Raw genomic sequence first — 22,825 nt, forward strand, 5'->3', positions numbered from 1 at the left:
GCGGTTGTCCGCTAATTACCATGTTTCTCTTTTATTAGATAGGATTTTTTTTTTTTGAGGAGTAGGAATTCTGTATTTTTCTTATTGATAGCTGAGCATCCATTCTGTTTCTTCTTTTATTTCCATTTATCTCTCCATGTAGTAATACTTTCATTGGGGAGATAGTGAAATCCTGCTGTGTGACCCAGTGTGGGAATGTGATAAAAAGGCTGGGAAATTAGCTTTTTGTACCTGGGGTGTTGGTGTTGGTGTCTGTCATAAGAATTATACCAACCAGAGCATTTCCATGGAGAACATAACTGAAGGTGAGGAAGCGGGTGGCTTTGTGTGCAGGACGGGTCTGTTACCGCCTTCTCTGTGGAGGTGAACGGCCAGTAGTGTTCCAGGTACCACATCCACCTCTCTGATCTCCCACCCTCTCAGCTTGCCTTCAGAAATTTTGCTGAAGATTCTGTCCTACCTGGATGCCACGACCCTGCTGTGCACAGGATGTGTGAACAGGCGCTTTTATCACCTGGCCAATGACAAGTAAGGAGAAAGGCAACTGTCTTTGTGTTTTGATGGAGGTCCTGAGAACTAGTAAGGCTGTTTTAACCAGTTTTTTAAAACTTAAAAAAATTAATTTCAAGAGTATTTTTAGGCATACTATTTCAGATGCTTTATATACTTGTATGATACTTGCAAAGATTTGCATTTCTGTGCTTAAGAAAGGATGATTCTTTGCATGAACTGAAAAAGCTCAACCCTGGTATTGGTGTGGCCATTGGAGCAGGTGGCGTTTGGTGTGCTGGCCAGGAGCACCTGCTGTGTCCCGAGAAGAACACAGACTTCCCACAGTTTCAGGCAGCATGGGCTGGTCCAGACTGGTCCTGCCTGGGTTTGCAGGATGGTGGTAGTGTGCTATGCTGGCCAGCAAGCAGATCCTGAATAAGGAAGAGGGAGAGGCCCTTCCCACTTTCTTGGAAGTTGTCCTTTAAAAATATGAGCTTCTGATGAAATTACTCTCATATATTTTTCTGTTCCAAACGATAACCTTAATTGCATAAGCTGACTTACATTTATAAGTGTCACGGTCAGTCTTCATTAAAAGGATATATTAAGAATTGAATGGGTAAACAAGAAATGTTTTTGGAAAGTTAAGGGTATTTTCTAAGCATTGCTTCTGAAGAGAGAACAGGAGCACATACTGTAGCCAGTTACACTGGTGACTCCTGGGGGACACATTTGAAGGAGGTCTCCTTGGAGCCCGTAACATCCATGGGGCTGCTGCCTCCCTGCCTCATGTATCGAGCCCACAGCATGAGCAACAGTCTCCCCATGGTTCCCTGAAACACGGATCAGCTGCCTCTGCCTCATTACTTGGAGTTTTGTTTTCCAGTACTCTGGGAAACACTGACATTCAGTTAGCCCCCTTTTCTGAACAACTCATTTGAAGGTTTCTGTGTCTGACTGGGAGTGAGATTAGATAAACAAGCTTTGGCCTCAAATTCTCCATAGCATTTTAATAGGATGGAGCATTTGCAATCAAGAGGTGAATGTACTCGGTTTTGGAGACTGATAAAAACATCTCAAATGTGACCTTTGTATTTTATAAATAATCAGTCTACACAATACTTAATTCTAGAAGATGCTTTTATTCTCTTTAGGCTCCTCTGATGATAAATGGAGTAAGATAGTGTGGGACGGTGGTCTATCCTATGAGTGTCAGGCATAGACTTTGTCACTGGAGGTGTAAGAGGTCCACCCTCTCCATCCCCTATTTGTGCCGGTGTTTATTTTTGTAGGTGTGAGTGCCAAGGCAAGTACAAAATAGAGTCAAACTTCTGAGTTGAAAAAAAAAATACTTAAAGGCAAAATGTTTGGCATGAAATGATTTTGTGGGGTGAGAGGTTACTTGAAAAGCCCCATGTAGAAAGAAGTGTCAGGAGGAGTCTGACTGTGTGAGTGTGCTGAGATATCCATGCAATGTCTGGATCCTGGAGGCGAGTTCCCAAGTCAGATGTCTGAGAAGAGCTTCTGTCCGCTGTGGTTGTCACTGAGTGCCCGAAGCAGTCATTCCCCTCTGAGCCCATGTGTCTCCCGCAGCCCTCCTGCCATCCAGGGTCTTCTGGTCTATAGGGGAATCGCCTTCTGCCCGCTGCCTCTTGGCCACTGGCCTTTTCACCCCTTTCTGCACTAAGTAGAATGTGGAGACATAAATCAGCAAATAATTAAATTTATTGATGTGAATGTCACCTTTTACATTAAGAAATGGATTTTAACCTCTGTCTCAGTCTCCCCTACGAGCAGTTTATTTCTCTTCTCTGAAGCAGAGCACTGGCTGGGAGAGAGGCGCCAAGCCTAGCTTTGGCTCCTGCTAACAGCACTGCTCCTGTGGCTTCTTGTGGCCTCCAGTGGAGTTGGAGGACCACAGACGCTGGGTCACAGGTGAATTTAAATTCCAGAGTTGCATCTAATCAGTCCTCTGTATTTGGATCAGTTATTTGATTTCCTTGAGCACCTTTTTGGTGTTATTGAAGAGGCATGGAGTGGGGGGCTGAGGGTGTGAGCTCGGGTGGACGCTCTGTGGATTCAATCCTGATTCTACACTGACTCCCGTCCACAGACCCGGGCCAGATCCCTGCTTGTCTGAGCCTCAGTTTCACTGTCTGTTTAGTGGGGACAGTGGTAGCAGCTCCCCCATGGATTTTTTTGTAAGGATTAAATGAATTTATGTACAGAGTGCTAAAGCAGTGCTTACACATAGTGCTCTACAGTGGTAACTGTCATTGTTAGTTATCAGTACTCTTCACTTTCTTTGTGCAAGCAGCACATATTCACTGCTGAAAAATTAAGACTTAGAAAACAAAAAGAACATGAAGGACAGTTGGTGTTGATATTTCTGTGTCTGTATGTATATACACATCTCCTTTCTGTATACACTTCTTGCTGTTTTTCCCTAGTCAATCTCCTCAGCTATTGGTATAGGAAGGCCTTGGTGTGGATGATCCCAGTGTCATGCAATCACTCATTTTAACCTGACCCCGGGAACAAGCTTTGCCCTCTATAAGTGTTTCTAGTGTTGGTGAACCTAGGATACTTATCTCAGACTTCAGTTCACCTCGACATGCAGAACTCTTAAGTGTTCAGCTGGACACGTTGCTGGAATTAGATGTTAAAAATTATTGTGCATCTTCAAATTAATATATTACAAGAACAGGTAATGGCAGTGTCTTTTAGACTGTTTACTGCTTCCCTCTTTCCCCCCAGTTTTATTTGGATCAGAATCTATTCAACTGCCTTTTCACCTAAGAGATGTAACTGGAGAATTGACCCAGTAGAGAAGACAGTTGTGTCTATGAACACACTGTCAGTTGAGGACAAAGAAGCTGGATATTGGAAGAAGGAATATATCGCAAAACGGATAGCCTCTGTGAAATCAGCTCTAGCTCAGGTCCTCAAACTTGTCAACCCCTACACAGGCCTCCCCGCCAAAACCAAGGAGGCCCTCAGGTATGTACGCTTCTCTCGCAGCGGGCGCCGCGCTTTCATGAGTGCTGCTGACCTTGAAGAAGAACGATGGTGTAAGCTCAGACAATCGTGTGCCTGGGACATATGTGCACTTTATATTGTGAAGACCTGTCTCTTGATATTTGTGTGTGTTTCTGTGCATGTATAAAATATATAGTATTTTCCTACTCCGTGCAGGTGGTCTCGAGTTTTTATGAAGAGCAGAAATAACCTAGTTCTGTGCTCTGGTAAAGCAAGGGTATCTGAGGTATTTCTCCTGGGCAGGACCTTTATTTACTTATTTTATTACTTACCTATCTATTGCCAGTACTGAGAACACAGCTGTTCCTTAGGTGAGGAGAAAATGTTTAAAGGGAGAACTGTTGGGGCAAGGAAAACTCACATCGGGCACATTCTGAGAACTTTGACGTTGGTGTTAGGGAAGTGGATGCTTTAGAAATGATAAGTGAAATAGACTAGCTTTTTTTTTTTTCAACGAGGCCAACATTATTAGCTTGCTTTTATTTCTCCAGAATATCCGGTCTCGGTTGGGTAATCATATTGAAAGAAAAAAGTGGGAAAGAACATGTCATGGAGCACGCTGACCTTTACATAAACCACTCCTCTGTCATGGTCGTGTGGTATGGCAAAAATTGGCCCTGTCTGGCCACACTGTCAACCTTAGACTTGTGCGGTGTGACGCCAGTCTTGATGGACTGGCACAAACCCCCCACCAAAAATGGGTAAGTACTAATTCAGCACAACTTTTGAGTGAGAACATCTTGTATGGAAATACGAGTTGGCATCACTTTGTAATTTAAAAATACCACCAGTGTATTTCAATTTGATTGTGTCCTAAAGACTTCTCTTTTATCCTGGGTCACTATAGGATAGGAAAAGAATAGGATTATCACAGTGTGATTAGGTTCCTCTTCTCTTGGTTATCTAAAATGGTTAGGGAATGACATTGTAGTTAACAAAATTTCCTGGATGATGGAACACATACTGAGAATCCACTTGACTGTGGCTGTGTGCTGGGTGTGAGGGTGCTGGGTGAAGGGTTCTTCCTCCCCTCCCCTCCTTGATTCTTCAGCTTCTGCTGGGGCCAGGGACCTGCCAGCAGGAGCCAGGGGGAGGGAAAGGAAACCATGGGTGGGCAGAAATTTGGGTGTGGCCATTTTGCCTTTGATTTATAATGTTGTTTGTGTCCCTTGCTCCTCAACATGCCACTTATTAGCAATGTGCACGTTACTAGCATGCTCTTCCAAAGCAGTTTTAGGTACACTAATAACAGTCACAAACGGTGGACATGGGAGCTCACTTCTCTCTTTCCTTTCTTTGACATGCATTGCAAAGACCTCGATGGCCTTCTCTAATTGCAAAGTACAGTCTGAGTAACTTAACGGACTCCACCTTGGTTGGCTGTGACAGATTCATTAGGATCTTCCATCTGAACCCAGGCCTCCTGGTGGGGCTGTGGAAGGTAAGACTTGGGCAGTCTCGTGGGCTGTGACATCCCTCCCTCTCAACCCCACGTCCACTTGCATGGGTGGGACATCATGTGTGCAGTCCTTTCAGACTTCTCATGAGCTGCATTCCATTTTATTATCTTACCAGCTTCATTTTGTAGCGAATGGTCCTCGATTCCATGGAGGGTCCTTCCTGTTCTCACAGATGATAGGCTACCTTTACTATCATGGGATGTCCTGTCCTCTCCAGGCAATTCATATTCCTTTCTCTTTTTCTGGGTCCTTTCTTGTCAGTCTCTGTCTGTGCCTTTGGCCCGGGAGTCGCTCCCACATGTTCCTGACCCTGTGGATGTGGCAGTGAGTGCGTCTGCCCTCCAGGGAAAGGTGTAGGCTCTTTCCTCCCACCACGTGAGGTTTCTTCGTTCATCAGTCAGGCCAAAGGCCAGCTCCCTCCTCGGGGCTTGTTTTTGGGGCAGTCACTTCCATGAGAAGCATCTGTGCAATGTTCCCCTGTTCACCATGGGTTCCTTGGTGGCTTTCACCCATGGATGTTTTAAGGTAGCAGTTCCTAAATTTTAATTCAGAGAACTTGATGTGTGTTCGTGTAGGCAGACCCACTGGGGCCGGACTTCAGTGTCTCTCTCTGCTACCTCTTTCTCTTCCCAACCTGCCTGGCTTCAGAGTCTTTCCCTCCCTGACTCTGGGCAAGGTGCCTGGGGGCAGGGCTACAGTTTGCCTGACTGGAATCCACCTATCTCTGTGGGCCTTGGAGTTACGTGGACGCTGGCTGATCCAATTGGCCTCTGTCTGGCCACTGGTTCACCTGCACCAGGCAGTGTCACCTGTGAGTTTGAGGAGGAATGGGTATCAGTTCCTTGTACAGTCCCATTTTCTCGGTCCCTAACCTGATGGACAAGTAAAGAGCTAGAATCTAATTGTCCCCACTGGGTTTGTCCAGCCAAGCAGGTACTCGAGAGAGGAAGGCCATGCCATGAACGTTAGGTATTTGTGGAATTGATCTCGTGTGTGTGCAGTTCTTCCCAGAATTGTCTTTATTTTTGCAAAGAGCTTGAGACAACCTGGAACTAACAAGACCTCTTTCCACAATTACCAAGTGTAGTACAGTATTTTGCTATCTCACAAAAAGGATGAGCCTCCTTTTACTGCACGCTCTGTGTGTTTGGGTGAGTTGTGGCCCTGCTGTCCATGTGACACATTCCTCTTAATAAGATGGCAGCGCTAACAGTGCCTCAGCCCGAGGTCAGCTTACAGCTGAGAGTCTGCCTTTGTCTGCAAGGCGATGTGCTGTGAACTTCACCACGACCTTGGGAAAGATTAAAACATTTCAGCTGAAAAGTGCGTTCTTACTAATTAATGTTTCAGAGAGCGGAAGAACTGGCATTCGTCATGGCCAATCTGCACTTCCATCACCTCGTGGAGAAGAGCACGCTGGGCTCAGCCACCCTGTATGTAACCGTCCATTGTGCATTTAGTTTTTGTAAAGTTAACACAAACAATTATAAGTTGATACATCTTAATATTCTGAGAATAGCTGCAAAGATATTCTGTTCTTAATCAGCAGACACAAGCCCACAGGCATAATTACTGAGCTGTTACTGAGATAATTGGATTATTCATGAGTGCACTTTTGCTTTATCTGTTCTGGGTTAAGGTTTCTGTGCCTTGTAGAACATTATTTATAGGGCAGGTACCTACACTGCTGAAAGATGCAGTACGTCCTGGTGCCTCACACTGCACTAACGTGAGCTCTCATACCTTGGGAGGCTTGCAGACCCATGGTCGCTAGCTGAGCCCGGCCTGCAGGTGTTTGCTTGGTCTCTGCAATGCAGGCCTTTCAATGAATGTGAGGGTGTTCAGGTAGGGAACATGCTTTCCATTTTGCTACAGATGTCTCACTTCTAAATATTCCCTGAAAAGCTTCTGAGTGCTCTTGTTACCTGTGTAGTACGGCTTCTTGTATTGAAGAATACTTTGCTCATTGTGGCTCTGGGTCTTCTGCCCAGGTCCCTAACCTGTGGGGCTGTTGTAGGTGTAGTCACAGGTGCGCAGGTGCTTTAACGTGGGGCAGTGAGCACAGTGCTGAGCCACTGAGGAGCAGAGTTGCTGCTCTGGGTGGTCTGTGAATCCCGGCGGAGCACACATCTCTGCCTGTCTTTTTTTGTGTGTGTTAATCCTCACCCAAGGATATTTTCCCATTGATTTTTAGAGAGTGAACAGGAAGGGGAGAGACAGAGAGAGAAAAACATTGACATGAGAGAGAGAAATCAGAGTGGCTGCCTCCTGCCTAGGACCCTTCAGTCCGTGGGCCGATGCTCTATCCATTGACCCAAACTGGCTAGGGCTCTGCCTGCCTTTATAGAAGTTGGTAGGAGGAGCAGGGGGCATGGAGTTCCTGGTGTTGGAGGTTATTGGGGTTCCTGCAGGGGATTGATAGGGCTGGTGCTTTGAACGTATGCTAGTTTTTTAAAGAGTATTTTCTTTCTGGTATTGACAAATTCGTGTGTGTTTGTTTTTCTTTTTAGCCCCTATGAGCTGCCTCCTCACATCCCCCTTTTGGATGACAGCCCTGAGTACGGGCTGCATGGCTACCAGCTCCACATGGACTTACACAGCAGCGGGACCTTCTACCTGTGCAGCACATTTCGCAATCTCTTTACCAAGCAAGGTGACACTGAGTTTCTGTTGCAGTTTGAAATGAAAAGGTTGGGGAGTACAGGGGACCCAGTTTTGTATCTGAGTTAAGAAGTGCCCTCCTACCTGGCCTCTTCGCCCTTCCAGACCCCTGTGTCACCCGAGGACTTGTGAAGGGCCCAGGCAGATCTGATCCCTTTAGCTCCGGCTCTGTCTCCACCTTCCTTCTCCTCTTCCTCCTGAACATCTTCCACTCATCTTGTCTGCTGGTACTTTCCTTATCGTTTGCCTCATCGCATTCCCTCTTTTCACTTCATGGAGACTTATTTTATGGCTCAGAATACAGATTATGTTGGCACATGCTCCACTTGTCCTGAGGGAGAATGTATGTTCTGGTTGGGTGGGGTGTCATCAGTGTCAGGATAAGGAAAAGGTGGTCGAGAGTGCTGAAGTCTACTGCGTCCTTGCTGATTTTCTGCCTGCTGGTCTTGCAGTCATGGAGAAAGGAATATTGAAACCTCCAGGTATAATTGTGATTTGTGTATTTCTCATTGATGCTCTCTCCATTCTGGCTACTAGTACTTCTAGTCTGAAGCTCTGTTATTTCATTCATAGGCATTGAAGACTGTTATGTCCTCTTGACTAATGGGCCCTTTTATCATTTATGAGGCAACCTTCTTTATTCCATGTGATAGTTTTGTTGTAGAATCTATTCCACCTGATAAATACAAGCATTCCAGCTTTATTTTGACTAGTGCTAGTGTGATGTGTTTTGCCTCCTTTAAACCCGTTTATATCTATGCATTTGGTCACTGTACTTCTTCAGTCTCTTATGATATATGGCAATCCATCCCACTTTTCCTGCTATTTATTTGTTGAAGAAATGGAATCTATTATTTGTCTATACAATTTCTGCATTTTGGATGGTTGCTTCTAGTATTAACATGTTTCTCTAGCTGATAAGATTTAGGTTTTTCCCTTTTCTTTGGCAAGAATCCTTCATAGATGATGCTCTGTACTTCCTATTGAATTTATCAGAAGGATGTAGTATCTGCTTTTCTAAATATTAATTACATTATATTTACAATCAGTGGGTTCAGGGAATTCTCAGACTAGTCTTTTTATTATGACTTTCTCCATGATATTTACCAAATGGTTTACCAAATAATGGGAACCTGTGTTCATTTACTTTTATTAGTGATTGTAAAATTATGATTCCCTGGTTGTAGTGTTCTTTCTATAATTATTAGCTAGGATTCTTCTGTAAAGAAGAATTTTCTCTTATCAACCATTTAGTTAACATGAAATATGTTAGTACAGGAAAGGCAGGGGACATGCTTGATTCTTTCTCCTTATTAATTTTCAGAATAGTGAGTTAATGACTTATAAGTTTTTTTGGGAGGTATTGTTAAAAAATGTCATTTATGTATTTTAGTCTACTCACACTCTTTATTCTTTTAATTATTGTGTTCTGCACCTGTTTTTTTTTTTTGTGTGTGTGTGTGTGTTTTGACATGGCCCCAGTCATTCTTGGCAGCTTGATTGCATTCTAATATGATAAGATTGCTCAGGCTTATCTCGTCTGTTTCCTGCCCAGACTGGAATGAGTAGGTACCCTGGTTCCCTTTAGTTCATGCTACACTGTGTATTTAGAGACCGTAGTCTGGATCCTAGAGCTGCATGGTACTCTGGGGTTTTCATTTATTTTAGGGTTTTCAATAGAGCTAAGAAGTTTATCCTATATAATAAAGAGGTAATATGCAAATTGACCATCACTCCAACACACAAGATGGCTGCCCCCATGTGGACACAAGATGGCCGGCAGAGGAGGGCTGTTGGGAAGGACCAGGCTTGAAAGGGAGGGCAGTTCAGGCCTGCAGGGGAGGGCAGTTGGGGTGACCGGCCTGCAGGGGAAGACAATTGGGAGGGACCCAGGCCTGCAGGGGAGGGTAGTTGAGAGGGACAAGGCCAGTAGGAGAGGGCAGTTGGGGGGGACCAGGCCTGCAGGGGAGGGAAGTTAAGGGCAATCGGGCCAGCAGGGGAGCAGTTAGGCATTGATCAGGCTAGCAAGGGAGTGGTTAAGGGGTGATCAGGCTGGCAGGCAGAAGTGGTTAGGGGCCATCAGGCAGGCAAGCAAGCAGGCAGGTGAGCAGTTGGGAGCCACCAGTCCTCGATTGTGAGAGGGACATCCGACTGCCTGTTTGTCGGACATCCCTCGAGGGGTCCCAGATTGTAGGGGGTGCAGGCTGGGATGAGGGACACACTCCCCCCGTGCATGAATTTTGTACACCGAGCCTCTAGTACAGGGGTGGGCAAACTTTTTGACTCAAGGGCCACAATGGGTTCTTAAACTGGACCGGAGGGCCGGAACAAAAGCATGGATGGAGTGTTTGTGTGAACTAATATAAATTCAAAGCAAACATCATTACATAAAAGGGTACGGTCTTTTATTTTTTTAGTTTTATTCATTTCAAACGGGCCACATCCGGCCCTCGGGCCGTAGTTTGCCCACGGCTGCTCTAGTAGATTTATAATGTGAAGAAATAAGTCATGCATTTATTTAAATTAAATATCTTAGAAATTTTTAATGAACTTCTTAGATTGTATATTTGCATATTTTTTCTTAGGCTGAAAGTCTTTTATAAACAACATCACAATATATAATAACTTCAAAAGAACAAAACCGATATTGCTAATAATGAACCTATTGAATACTCTCTAAATTAAGGATTTCCTTGTGGTCCTTCATGTACTTAAGATATCTATATATATAACAGCCTAAGTGACCATCCAACCCTTCAACCGTCTGACTGGTAGCTATGACATGCAATGACCACCAGGGAGCAGATGCTCTGACCAATAGCTATGACATGCACTGACCACCATGGGGCAGATGCTCAATTCTTACAAATTAAGGTGTTTCTATTTCTAAATTAGTTGAAAAAATTTAAAAGAAATATTTCTGTTGATTTATAGAGAGAGAGGAAGGGAGAGGGAGAGAAAGAGAGAAATACAGACGTGAGAGCAGAACATCTATTGCTCCACCAGGGATCAAGCCCTCAATCTCGGGCATGTGCCCCAACTGGGTAACTGAACGGACAATCTTTCTGTTAATGCTAATAAACCTCGGGGAACATTAGATGTTGTTATGACACACAGGGTGCTAAGTGAAATGAAGGACAATGGAAACCGAGATGGGGATAATTCACCTTTGTCTGCTGTCTTCACAATAAAAACACATTTTCACCCTAAGAAGACTTTACAGGAGATTGAGGTGTGTTTCCTAGGCATGTGGTTCAATGGTCAGGAGTCAGCAGAGGGCGCTGTTGTCATCAGAGTCACTTCCAAGGTTAGAAAAGTACAACTGGAGTGTCTTCTGCAGTCTTTTGTGGTTTCATATGGCATATTTAGCAAACTCTGGCTCTGCCAGTGCAGTTGGTCATGACAGCACTTCGTCCTGTTTTTAAAGAACACTTTCTCTCTATCAAGGAGAAACAGGTTAGCATCATGTTTCTGGAATTGAGGTGGCACTGTCTGTTGTTTGTCGCCAGTGAGCTGTGAGAAACCTGGCTGACTCCAAGGCGGCTGTCTGCAGCAAGTGGTGGGAAATCATTCATTAACAACCAGCTGTTGAATGCAGGGACTGTGCACAGTGCAGGGGGACAGATATGTGGCAGACACAGCCTGCCTGCCCTCCACAGGCTGGCGTAAGGGAGCCTGCTGAGCCAGGTGCCGGGCACCTGGGGAGGGGAAGTGACTCTCAGGATTCCTGGATGGTCTGAGGAAAGGGGGGAACGGCGTCGATCTGACTCAGTGGGAGACACTCAGAGGCCAGCATCCCTGTGCCCGGTGCTGTCTTCGTCCACCTGAGCCTGTAGCTGAGGCTCTTGCCTTAGACTCCAGCATTGGTCTGGTGGGTTCAGTTCCCTGGCTGGGGACCACCTGCATGGTGTGTGTGTGTGTGTGTGTGTGTGTAGCTCAGGTCCTTATTTCCTAACAGATCTCCTGACCACCTGGCAGTGTCCCCCTCAGCCGGCCACTGTGTCCAAGGAGCAGGCGTTTCCTCCTCCGATGTTGAATAAAAACGTTCCCTGTCCTTTCTTCTCTCCCCTAAGTTTCATTTGACTGTTTCTCCTTGCACCTTTGCTTAGTCCTCCCGCAAGGCCTGGGGTGTTTTCTCTTTGTACTCCTATGTATTCTGACACCTGACCAGTCATGGCTGCATGAAGAGTCTTTGTAGAAGGATCCCAATAATCTCTTTTCAAGGAGAATTTATGATCCCCAAACCTGCGCATTTTGCTAACTGCACTTTGTGTGTTGCCACTAAAATGAGGCTGAAAGGAAGTTTAGGTGAAGAAATATTTGAATTGAATTAATGAGAGGCAAGAGGCCAGGGAGGAGAAGCAGACAGGAAATGTTGAAGGAGGAATTTGTAAATGAAACCTAAGGGAAGCTTGCAAACACACCTGGTGGGGTTGTCTGTTTACATTTTGTTTTCTGTGCTTTCAGAAATGCGGATGGACTATTGGCATTGGGTCCCCAAGACCAGTCCCTGACTCAGGATACAGTTGTGTCATTGGCTACAATTCACTACAGCAACAGGGCACTGGGCAAAATCAGTGAGGGAGAAGGTGCAGGGATGATGGCAGAGGAAACTGGGTGAGCCCTCAGGAGCCCTCTTCCTGAGGACTCACACAGGATCTGCTTATTTCCCTAGAATGAGATGTGAGAACACATGTGACATGTTAGCTACCTGAGATGCTCATTGGAGACTCAGCCTGGCCCAGGGTTTTAAAATTTTTCTAAAAATTGATTTCAAAGAGGAAGAGAGAGGGAGAGAGAGATAGAAATATCAACGATGAGAAAGAACCATCAATTGGCTGCCTCCTGCATGCCTCCCACCGGGGATCAAGCCCATAACCCCGGGCTGGGAATTGAACTGTGACCTCCTGGTTCATAAGTCAATGCTCAACCACTGAGCCACACAGGCCTGGCCTGGTCCAGTGTTTTTATGGGGGTTTGGTCGCGTAGGCACCCTCTGCCTGGCACTACCAAACTTCCAGACTCCTGGAAGGAGAGACATTAAGCATAAACCACATTGTGGTACCAACTAGTCAGGTGCAGTAAGCCACACTTGCCACTTAGGAATGGATTCAAGTTCCCGGACTCCAGCAAGGGCCACCCTGGTGAGCAGGCCTTTCTAAGGACAGGCAGCTTGGGCCTGCTGTGCGAACTCTTCTCTGCACAAGGCCCACGAACACACGGATGAGGGAATGGCACAGCCAGTGCAAGAGCAGGCAGGAAGCAGTCCAGTGCCTTTGAAGTGCAAATAGAGCTTGAAAAAGGGTGTGATCAGCAATGCCAAGTGCGAAGGAATGTGTGTTTTTTGTCAAGCTAATGATTACCAGTTCTCAGAAGCTGAAGGAAAAATGTGTTGCACAGTACAGTGTGCTTATTCTTGTCATCAGGACCAAGAGGAGGTGATGCCAAGAAGCCAAGGAAACAGAGTTTGAAGTAATAAAGGGAGCTAGTTCTGTCTTTTGACTTTTTATCTGCGTTGCTATAAAAATGCATTTAACAGCTAATGTCTTACTATGTGGTTTGAATTTCTGAATATATAGGAGTTATAAAGAAGCAAGTAAAAATCACCCAAGGGCAACTGTTTATGTTTTGGTCCATTTTCAGGTATTTACCTGTGGACCACATTGTGTGAACAACCCACTTCTTCCCCTAGCAATTGCCTTGTGAGCAGTTTCCCATGTCACCTAATAGTCCTTGAATATTTGATTTTGAAAAGTTGTATGACATTCCATTGTTTTGTTTTATCATGATTGATTGACCCGTTATCCTAATGTTGGGCGTTTAGGTCTCCATTTTTCATGATTATAGTGCTATTATGATGAGCATTACTTTGAAAAATCTTTGATGATTTGAGAGGTGAAAGGGACATCTGATTTAAATTTGCATGTCTTGAATATTAGGTTGACTATTTAAAAAAATTATTGACTTCAGCAGAGGTTTATGGGCTGCCATCAGCCGGCTGTTTAGGGGGCATCTTTGTAGGATCCAGCTTCAGTACTGCCTCTCATGGGTGTGTGGCCCTGGCCCTCAGTGTCCTTGCCTGCAGAAGGTGGTAACATCAGGACATTGCTTAACAAGATTCTTGGTGGATGAGGGTGTAGTAAGGGATGCCTCCAGGATGCTTCACATGTGTTGCTGCTGTTGTCCTGATTTTTACATTTCTTTTAAAAAAACTAGAGACCCAGTACGTACACTTCTGCTTGCCTCAGCTGGCTGCCCTGCCCATCCCTGCTTGTAGCTTGCACCCTGCCCTCCGCCATTCGTAGCTCTCCACCGCTAGTAGCTCTCTGCCACAAGTAGCTCGCACCCTGCCCTGCCCGCCGCGAGAGCCGCTGCTTGTTTGGGCATCATGACCACAGGTCTTTTTTTTAAAAAATATATTTTATTGATTTTTTACAGAGAGGAAGGGAGAGAGATAGAGAGTCAGAAACATCGATGAGCGAGAAACATCAATCAGCCGCCTCCTGCACATCCCCCACCAGGGATGTGCCCGCAACCCAGGTACATGCTCTTGACCGGAATCGAACCTGGGACCTTTCAGTCCACAGGCCGACGCTCTATCCACTGAACCAAACCGGCCTCGGCGACCACAGGTCTTTTATGATATAGATATTTTTATTGATTTTTAGAGAGGAAGGGAGAGGGTGAGAGACATAGAAACACTTATAATAATAAAAGTGTGATATGCTAATTAGACTGGACAGCTGAACGACCTTCAGGACATCATTCCAGATGTCCTTCCCAATGAAGACGTGGTAGCAGGGGCCAAGGCCCAGGTGGTTAGAGGCGAGCAAGTGGGCAGGCGAGCAGTTAGGGGCGATCAGGCAGGCATACAGAGTGGTTAGGGGCGATCAGGCAGGCAGGCAAGTGTTTAGGGGTGATCAGACAGGCAGGCAGTGTGATTAGGGGTGATCAAGCAGGCAAGCAAGTGGTTAGGGGTGATCAGGCAGGCAGAGGCAATTAGGGATGATCAGGCAGGCAGGTGAGCAGGTAGGGGCAATCAGGGAGGCAGGCAGAGGGGTTAGGGGTAATCAGGCAGGCAGGCAGAGAGGCTAGGAGCCAGTGGTCCGAGATTGTGAGAGGGTGCAGATTGGGCTGAGGGTCTGCCACCCATGCAACTGGTTCATAGGTTGACGCTCAACCACTGAGCCATGTCGGTTGGGCTATATATTTTTTTTTCTCCATGTTTCTTCTATTTTGTTGAATTTATTGGGGTGACATTGGTTAATAAAATTATATAGGTTTCAGGTGTACAATTCTGTAATACATTATCTGTATATTGTATTATATGTTTACCACCCCAATTCAAGTCTCATTCCATCATCATTTATCCCCTTCTATACCCTCTTCTACCTTCTCCTACCCCCCTTCCTCTCTAGTAATCCCCATACTGCTGTGTCATGAGTTATTGTTTTTCATAATACCTTCACCTTCTTAACCCAGCCCTGAAATCTCCTCCCCTCTGACAGTTGTCATTCTGTTCTCTATCTATGAGTCTGTTTCTATGTTGTTTGTTAGTTTATTTTGTTCATTAAATTCCACATATAAGTGAAATCTTATGGTATATATCTTTCTCTGATTGGGTTATTTCACTTAATACTCTCCAGGTCTATCTATGGAGTTCCAAAGGGTGATATTTCTTTCTTTTTTATAGCTGAGTAATATTCCATTGTGTAAATATACTACAGCTTTTTTATATACTCATCTCCTAATGGGCATTTGGCCTGTTTCCAGATCTTGGCTATCTATACTAATAAAATCCTAGGTGGCCCTCGTGCCCACACATCATCACAAGATGGCCACCCTCATGTCATCACAAGATGGCCGCCCCATGTCATCATAAGATGGCTGCTGCATGTCATCACAAGATGGCCACCCCCGTCGGCATAAGATGGCCACCACAAGATGGCCAGCAGGGGAGGGGGGCAATTGGGGCAATAGGGCAGGCAGGGGAGGGCAGTTGCAAGTGATTAGGTGTCAATCAGGCTGGCAGGGGAGCAGTTAGGGGGTGATCAGGCTGGCAGGCAGAAGCAGTTAGGGGCAGTCAGTTAGGCAGGCAGGTAAGCGGTTAGGAGCCAGCAGTCCCGGATTGTGAGAGGGATGTCCGACATCCCTGAGGGGTCCCAGATTGGAGAGGGTGTAGGCTGGGCTGAGGGCCATCCCCCCACCCCCCAAATGCATGGATTTTGTGCACCGGGACTCTAGTTGTAAATAATGCTGTGATGAATATAGAGGTGCATATATTCTTTCAAGTTAGTGATACCTCCAACTTGTTCTTCTTAAGATTGCTTTGGCTATTTGGAGTTGTTTATGGTTCCATATAAATTTTTGGAATATTTGTTCTAGTTCTGTGAAATACACCATTGGTATCTTGCTAGGAATTCCATTGAATCTATAGATTGCTGTGGGTAGTGTGGACATTTTAATGGTGTTAATTTTTCCTATCCATGAACATGGTCTATGTTTTCACTTATTTGTTTCTTCTTCAATTTCTTTCTTCAGTATCTTGTAATTTTCTGAGTATAGGTCTTTACCTCCTTGGTTTATTCCTTGGTATTTTCTTTTTTATATTTCTTTTCTACCTGAATTTTTGTTTAATAAATCCCATTGTTTTAAGTGTTTACAGGACTTATATGAGTTATGTTCTTTGCAGATATTTTCTTCATTTTTTTCTATTGCCTTTTGATTTGGTCTATATTGTTTTGAATCTCTCAAAGGTATTTTGAATTGTATGTAAACCTATGCTTCCTTTGATTAACATAAAAATTGTGTCCAGCCTAGAGGTTCACATGCCTGCCCCTCTTAGGGCTCTCTTTCTCTGTGGTGGAGGACCAGGGCCCCTTCTGCATGTGTGCCCCCTACTCCCCGGCAAGATGTTTCAAGTTTTACTTGTGTATTTCGTTATGAAAATACTAGAGGCCTGGTGCATGAAATTCGTGCGGGGGGGAGGGAGTTCCCCTCAGCCCAGCCTGCATCCTCTATAATCCGGGACCCCTTGGGGGATGTCCGACTGCCGGGGGATGTCCTAAGGATTGGGCCTAAACCGGCAGTTGGACATCCCTTCCACAATTTGGGACCACTGGCTCCTAACTGCTCTCCTCCCTGTCTGCCTGATTGCCCCTACTGGCCCCCCTGCCAGCCTGATCACCCCTAACTGCCTCTGCCTGCTGGCCTGGTCGCCCCCTCACTGCCCCCCCTCCCCCCTGCTGGCCTGGTTGCCCCATGCAGACTTCTGCTCAGTCGTTTGGTTGTCCCCCACTAACACCCCTGCCAGTCTTGTCGCCCCACTCAGCCTGTTCGGTCGTTTGTTTGGTTGCGATGGCCCCTGGCTTTTAATATATATAGATATGATCCTCCCCTAACATAAGATTTCTTACTAATGAGCTTTTATCAAAGACTTCTTAGTTATTTCCATCCATTTATTCTTTTAGATGTATTTAATAATTACTTGGGCAGATTAAAAAATATCTCATTTGCATTTTGATCAGATTTGTATTAAATGTGTACATTAATTTGGAAGAAATTGATCTATTTTTATTTTGGGTTTTGGACTATCCATTTATTTAAGTTGAGAGAAACGTTCCTTATGTAGGTCCTGCACCTTTCTTTGCACATTGATACTTCCTTTTTGTGTTGCCCCTGTGAGTAAATTCTTTTAGATTATGATTCTATTAGTTGTTTGTTAAATTTGTTCTATATCCTGTAGAGTTTTTGCAATATGTTTCTCATTAAAATACTGATTAAATATTCAATGCTTACTCTTTAAGGCATAACAGGAAATGTTGAAAGGGTAAAAGAAGTTATGGGTCCTAGAAACTTCTTTTTTCCTACCCAAAACATGGAGTTATTCAACTCTTCAGGACCAGAACCTGATAAGCCCATAAAATCTCTCTTTAACATTTGTTTCAGATATTTTTTGCATATATTGTGCTATCTTATTTTTATTGGTTCCCAAAATAGATGACTATTTTTTGTCCCCTTTATTCCTTGATACTAATTACTTTCTATGTTTCTAGGTCGGCTTATGTTCTCAAAGCACTTATCATAACAGGAAGGCATTAGAAGTAGTACAGTCCTGTCTGGGTGGTGATTACCTAGAAAAATTAGAACAGATAATTCCTTAGAGCCGTGATTGGCAAACTGCGGCTCGCGAGCCACATGCGGCTCTTTGGCCCCTTGAGTGTGGCTCTTCCTAAGCCTTAGGAATACCCTAATTAAGTTAATAACAATGTACCCGTCTATATAGTTTAAGTTTAAAAAATTTGGCTCTCAAAAGAAATTTCAGTCGTTGTACTGTTGATATTTGGCTCTGTTGACTGAGTTTGCCGACCACTGCCTTAGAGTATCTTCATCAATGGTTGTTAGTACATTTCCCCTGCTTTGTTAATCCTGGGACCCATTTTAAAAAATCAGCATTACAAATCACCATTCACAGAATGAAGGGCCCAGCTATCCATGCATTCTGTCACAGCTCCTCAGAGAGGGCGTGATTTGCGAGGCCCTGTGTGACATGCAGCTGTGGACTCCTTGTTGGGATGTCCAACATTAGGAATCCAACATGGCAACAGTAGAGCATTAGGCTGGAGGCCTTTTCAGCTCACAGGCTGGGCCCTGAGCTGGCTCTGCTGTGACCCAGGACGTTTGTGGAGGAGACTCGTGCCTCTGGAAACCATCAGGGGAGCCCTTTTCATCTCCCTGCATTTCTAGACTCTGACTTCTGCTTCAGATTTGGCCTCAGAGTTTGATTTGCTCTTTCTCTTTGGTGATTTGACTTCTTTTAATCCTTTAAAAGGAAGGATATGAGTGGTTTTTTAAAATTTATTTTGTTTTCAAAGAGATTGAAATAAGATTTTGTTGCTTTTTCAAAGGTATTTATTAAGGTGATTGTGGAAATAGAAACTATTACTTAAACCAAGAAGTTTGAGGATGTTAAGTCTAATAAGGAACATAGGTAATGGGTCTTCTCATCTTTGCCCCAGTGTGAATCATTTGGTGTTAGGACTCTGGATCCCCAGCACGTTGAGCTGAGACCCGCTTCTCAGATCACAGATATCTTATCCTCCATGATTCCTGTGCCTCACTTCTACTGAACTGTTCAGGTTTCTTCTCATTGTTTCAGGTCTTTGATCTCTTCCTGGCTTCACTTTCCTGAGTACACAGTCTGGGCTATCCTGTCAGCATCTCATCATTTGTAGCCTCACAGAATCCCTTTCCTGATGTCCTGGATTTCCTTCCATGGATAACTACGACACTGCTCACCTTGACATTGCTTTTCTAACTTCTTGAATGAGCAGAAGTTCCTTAGGGAAAATTACAAATGCGTGTCCATTGAGGCTGCCTTTACCAAGAGTAGCTCTCCCACCATCCCCAGCCTCACTGCATCTCCTTGGCTTTAGTCAGGTCACGAACTCAGCCCTGACTCAGCCCTGCGGCCAGATGAGCAGGATGCTTTATTCTGAGCCCAGTTTCTAGTTGCCCTTGGAAGCATGAGGCTGATCTGGATGTGTTTCTCAGGAACATTGGAAGAGAAGCAGAAACAACTAACCATATACTTTCTCTTTAAATGTCTTTGGAAGACTAGTCTAGAAAAAGATAATTTATACTCAAATGGACTGGACTGATAGAAAATTGGTCCAAAGGCATGCCAGGGAAATAAAACTGTGAAAATACCAGTCTGAACCTTTAAATACATCAGTAGAAAAAGCTATTCTCAAACACTATTGAATTAATGAACAGTGAATTTTTAGAGTCTCAGTACATAATTTGTTCTGTGTAAAATCCAGTTAATTGTCACCAATATCAGGAACAATATGACTGGCAAATGTGGCCTGTTAGGACCCTAGTTAATATGAAAGAAGTAGAGACCTATGGCTCAAAAGTTTATAGGAGATTTATTGATGCCATCACATCCACCAGGCCTGAGCTGGGGAGGGAAATTTCCTAAATAATTAGGAATTTTTACTTTTCAATCTCTCTAATTCATTTGACTCTTGTAACTTATATAGCAACCAAAAATGGGAGGGAGAGTTCTGATCCTTCTCATGTTTAGAGACCTTCTCTCTTTTGATATTCTACTATCTATGTTTATATATAGCTACTTAAATTTCATGTGGACCAGGGTTTTGGAAAATAACAGGTATGTGAAAACAACTAGCTGAGAAAGAGAGAGAAGACGTGGACATGCCTTGAGGAGATTTATGCTAAAGACCTAACAGGGAACAGGGACACTAAAGATTTCCTGTCCTTGAGAGTTAGTGCCAACTCTGTGTGATCATTAGACTCTAATGATTATACTCTCTTGTTATTCATTGTTCCTCTGTAGCATCAGGTCTCTGCAGCTTTAAATTGTTAATGCTCTGTGGCAAATATTTTTGAGTTTATAGGGTCTCCTGATAAATCTTTACCCAAGATTTACACACATACCTGAGAGTTGCTATGGATGTCTGTTTCATTTCTTTGTGTGTACTGACCTGAGGTGGTGGGCTGGGTTCCCATCTCATTCAGTTTTTGCCTCATCAGGTTTCTCTGCTTAGTTAACCCATGTTCTGATTTTCCTTCTTCAGGGGGTTCTGATCTGACTTAACTCCCTTTTCTCTTTTTTCTATTTGCCTTAGGAAAATCACTCCATCTGCCAGTTTCTCTTCCCAAAATTCTTTACTTTCCACCTTTTAAGAGGCAAGATGAACTCTAATTATAGTTGAGAAATGATGTTAGAAGTGCTATGAATGCCCATAAAAGACAGGACCTTTATTCCCAAAGACAGTGGGTTGAGGAATCAGATCTAAGATACAGCAACAATTGAGGACAGTTCAGTGTCAAAGTGTGCAAGAGGGGTTTAGAACAGGACCAGATCAGCGTAGGTGGAAGGGTGCTACCAGCCACGAAGGTGACTGAGATGTGAAGACCCAGATCTGAGGCTTGGCCAGGATCACAGGTTGGATGCAGAAGTGGCAGTCAGTGCAGGGAGCAGAGGGGCCCTCCCAGGAAGGCCAGCAGTTAGCAGCTCACCTGTATTGAGTGCTGTTTGTTTTGTAACTTTTTATTTTGATCTAATTTCCAATTTAGGAAAAATTAAAAGAAGAGTACAAGAACTTGCACAGACATCTTTCTGGTTTTTCAACCTGGATTATTCTGCTTGTTCTAGAACCTCATTTAAATGCATCACACAGGGTGTGCTCTTATTTCTGGGTTCTTTCACCACATTCCTTTGTATCTAGATTCTTCCTTTCAGCAAAATGCCTTTGAGTTTTATCTGTACTGTTGCAAGTATCGTTAGTCATTCCTAGCTACTTTAAATAGTAGTCCACTGATTGTGCCACACTTTGCATACCTGTTTTCCCGTGTTTTTTTTTTTTTTTTTAAATATATTTTTATTGACCAGAGAGGAAGGAAGAGGGAGAGAGAGAAACATCCATGAGAGAGAGAGATAAACAAATGATGTGAGAGAATCATTGATCGGCTATCTGCTCAACGCCCCCTACCAGGGATCGAGCCCACAGCCCGGGCATGTGCCCTTGACTGTAATTGAACCCAGAACTTTATAGTCCGTAGGTCAGCACTCTGTCCACTATGCCAAACTGGCTAGGTCCTGTTTTCCTGTTGATGGACATGAAATTTGGGTTGTTTTCTGCTTTGGGCTATTATGGATAAAGCTGCTATAGAATTCTGGTGAAGACTTTTTTTTTACATATGTTTTTATTTCTTTTGGTTAAGTACTTAGGGCTTGGAATTGTTGGGTCTTAGAGTAGATTTATGTATTACAAATTGCCAAATTTTTTTGTATAAGAATACCAGACTTTTTTGTAATGTGTAAGAAAATTTTATGTATAGGAATGCCACTTCTTTAATGTGTAAGAAAATTTTATGTATAAAAAATGGCCAAACTTTTTTTTTTTAAAGAATGATTGCACTATCTTATACTCCTCTCATCAAATGTTCAGGTTGCTCTATATCCTGACCAATATTTGATGTCATTAGTCTTTTGAATTGTAGCTCTTCTCCTGTGTGGTGGTAATGGTAGCTCATGGTGGTTTTGATTTGCATTTTCTGATGGCCAGTAATGTTAAGTACTTTTTAATGTGCTTATTAGTCATTTGCATATCTTCTTTTTGAAGTATCACTTAAATCTTTTGCCTTTTTAAAAATAATGAGTTGTTTTTTTCATTATTCCTGAATTGTAGGAGTTCTTTATGTATTCTGGATACCAGTACTTTTTCTGATACATGTTTTGCAAATACTTTCTCCCAGTCAGAGGCTTGCTTTTTCATTTTGTTAATATCTTTTAGTGACCAGAAATTTCTTATTTTAATGAAATATAATTGATCCATTTTTTTTATTTTGTAGTTGTTGTTTTCTTTTTTTTATTTCTTAAAACTTTTCATACTTCAGGTTATGGCGATATTCTTTCTTTCCTTCTGGCTGTATTTTGGTTTTAGCTTTTACATTCAGGTCTATGATCCATCCTAATTAATTTTTGAGTAACAGATGAGGTATGGGTTGAGGTTCATTTTATTTTCCCATAGGGATAGCAAGTTGTTTTCTTGTGGGAAGACTTTCTTTTCTCATTGGATTATTTTGATGTTTTTGTCAGAAATCAATTGCTTATAAAGTGTTAGGTCTATTTCTGGACCCATCTCTTCTGTTGATCTATTTGTGTGTCTTTATAGCAATACCATACTATCTTGATTGCTGTAGCTCTTTGGTCAATTTAAGTCATTTTTTTTCTTCTTTTCAAGATTGTGTGGCTATTTTAGGTCCATATTATTTCCATATAAATTTTAGAATCAGCTTGTCAAATTTTATTTATTTATATATACTGATTATTTACAAATGAATTATTAAAATACCTGATGGGATTATGATTGGGATTGCATTAAGTCTATAGATCAATTTGGAAACTGGATATCTTTTTTGAAATTGATTTTAGAGAGAAAGAAAGAAAAAGAGAGAAACATTGATTTGTTGTTCCACTTATTTATATATTCACTAGGGGCCCGGTGCACGAAATTCGTGCACTGGGTGGGGGTGAGGGGGAGTGTCCCTCAGCCCAGCCTGCCCCCTCTCACATACTGGGAGCCCTCAGGCATTGACCCCCATCACCCTCCAATCGCAGGATCGGCCCCTTGCCCAGGCCT

General features: G+C 43.6%; 1 protein-coding gene across 1 annotated transcript in view; it reads left to right on the forward strand.

The window, feature by feature from the left end:
- The window catches only part of FBXO15 (F-box protein 15), a gene marked incomplete at its 5' end in the record, with an annotated part of 43,131 nt that overhangs the window by 10,985 nt on the left and 9,321 nt on the right, over positions 1-22,825 (forward strand). Inside the window, 6 exons of the mRNA XM_015562683.1 lie at positions 424-528; positions 3,250-3,492; positions 4,023-4,232; positions 4,846-4,972; positions 6,342-6,424; positions 7,502-7,644. Coding sequence (XP_015418169.1) covers positions 424-528; positions 3,250-3,492; positions 4,023-4,232; positions 4,846-4,972; positions 6,342-6,424; positions 7,502-7,644 — 911 coding nt within the window. The remainder of the gene's footprint in view (positions 1-423; positions 529-3,249; positions 3,493-4,022; positions 4,233-4,845; positions 4,973-6,341; positions 6,425-7,501; positions 7,645-22,825) is intronic.

This window comes from Myotis davidii, unplaced genomic scaffold (genome assembly GCF_000327345.1).
Source record: "Myotis davidii unplaced genomic scaffold, ASM32734v1 scaffold96, whole genome shotgun sequence".
NCBI classification, from domain to species: Eukaryota; Metazoa; Chordata; class Mammalia; order Chiroptera; family Vespertilionidae; genus Myotis; species Myotis davidii.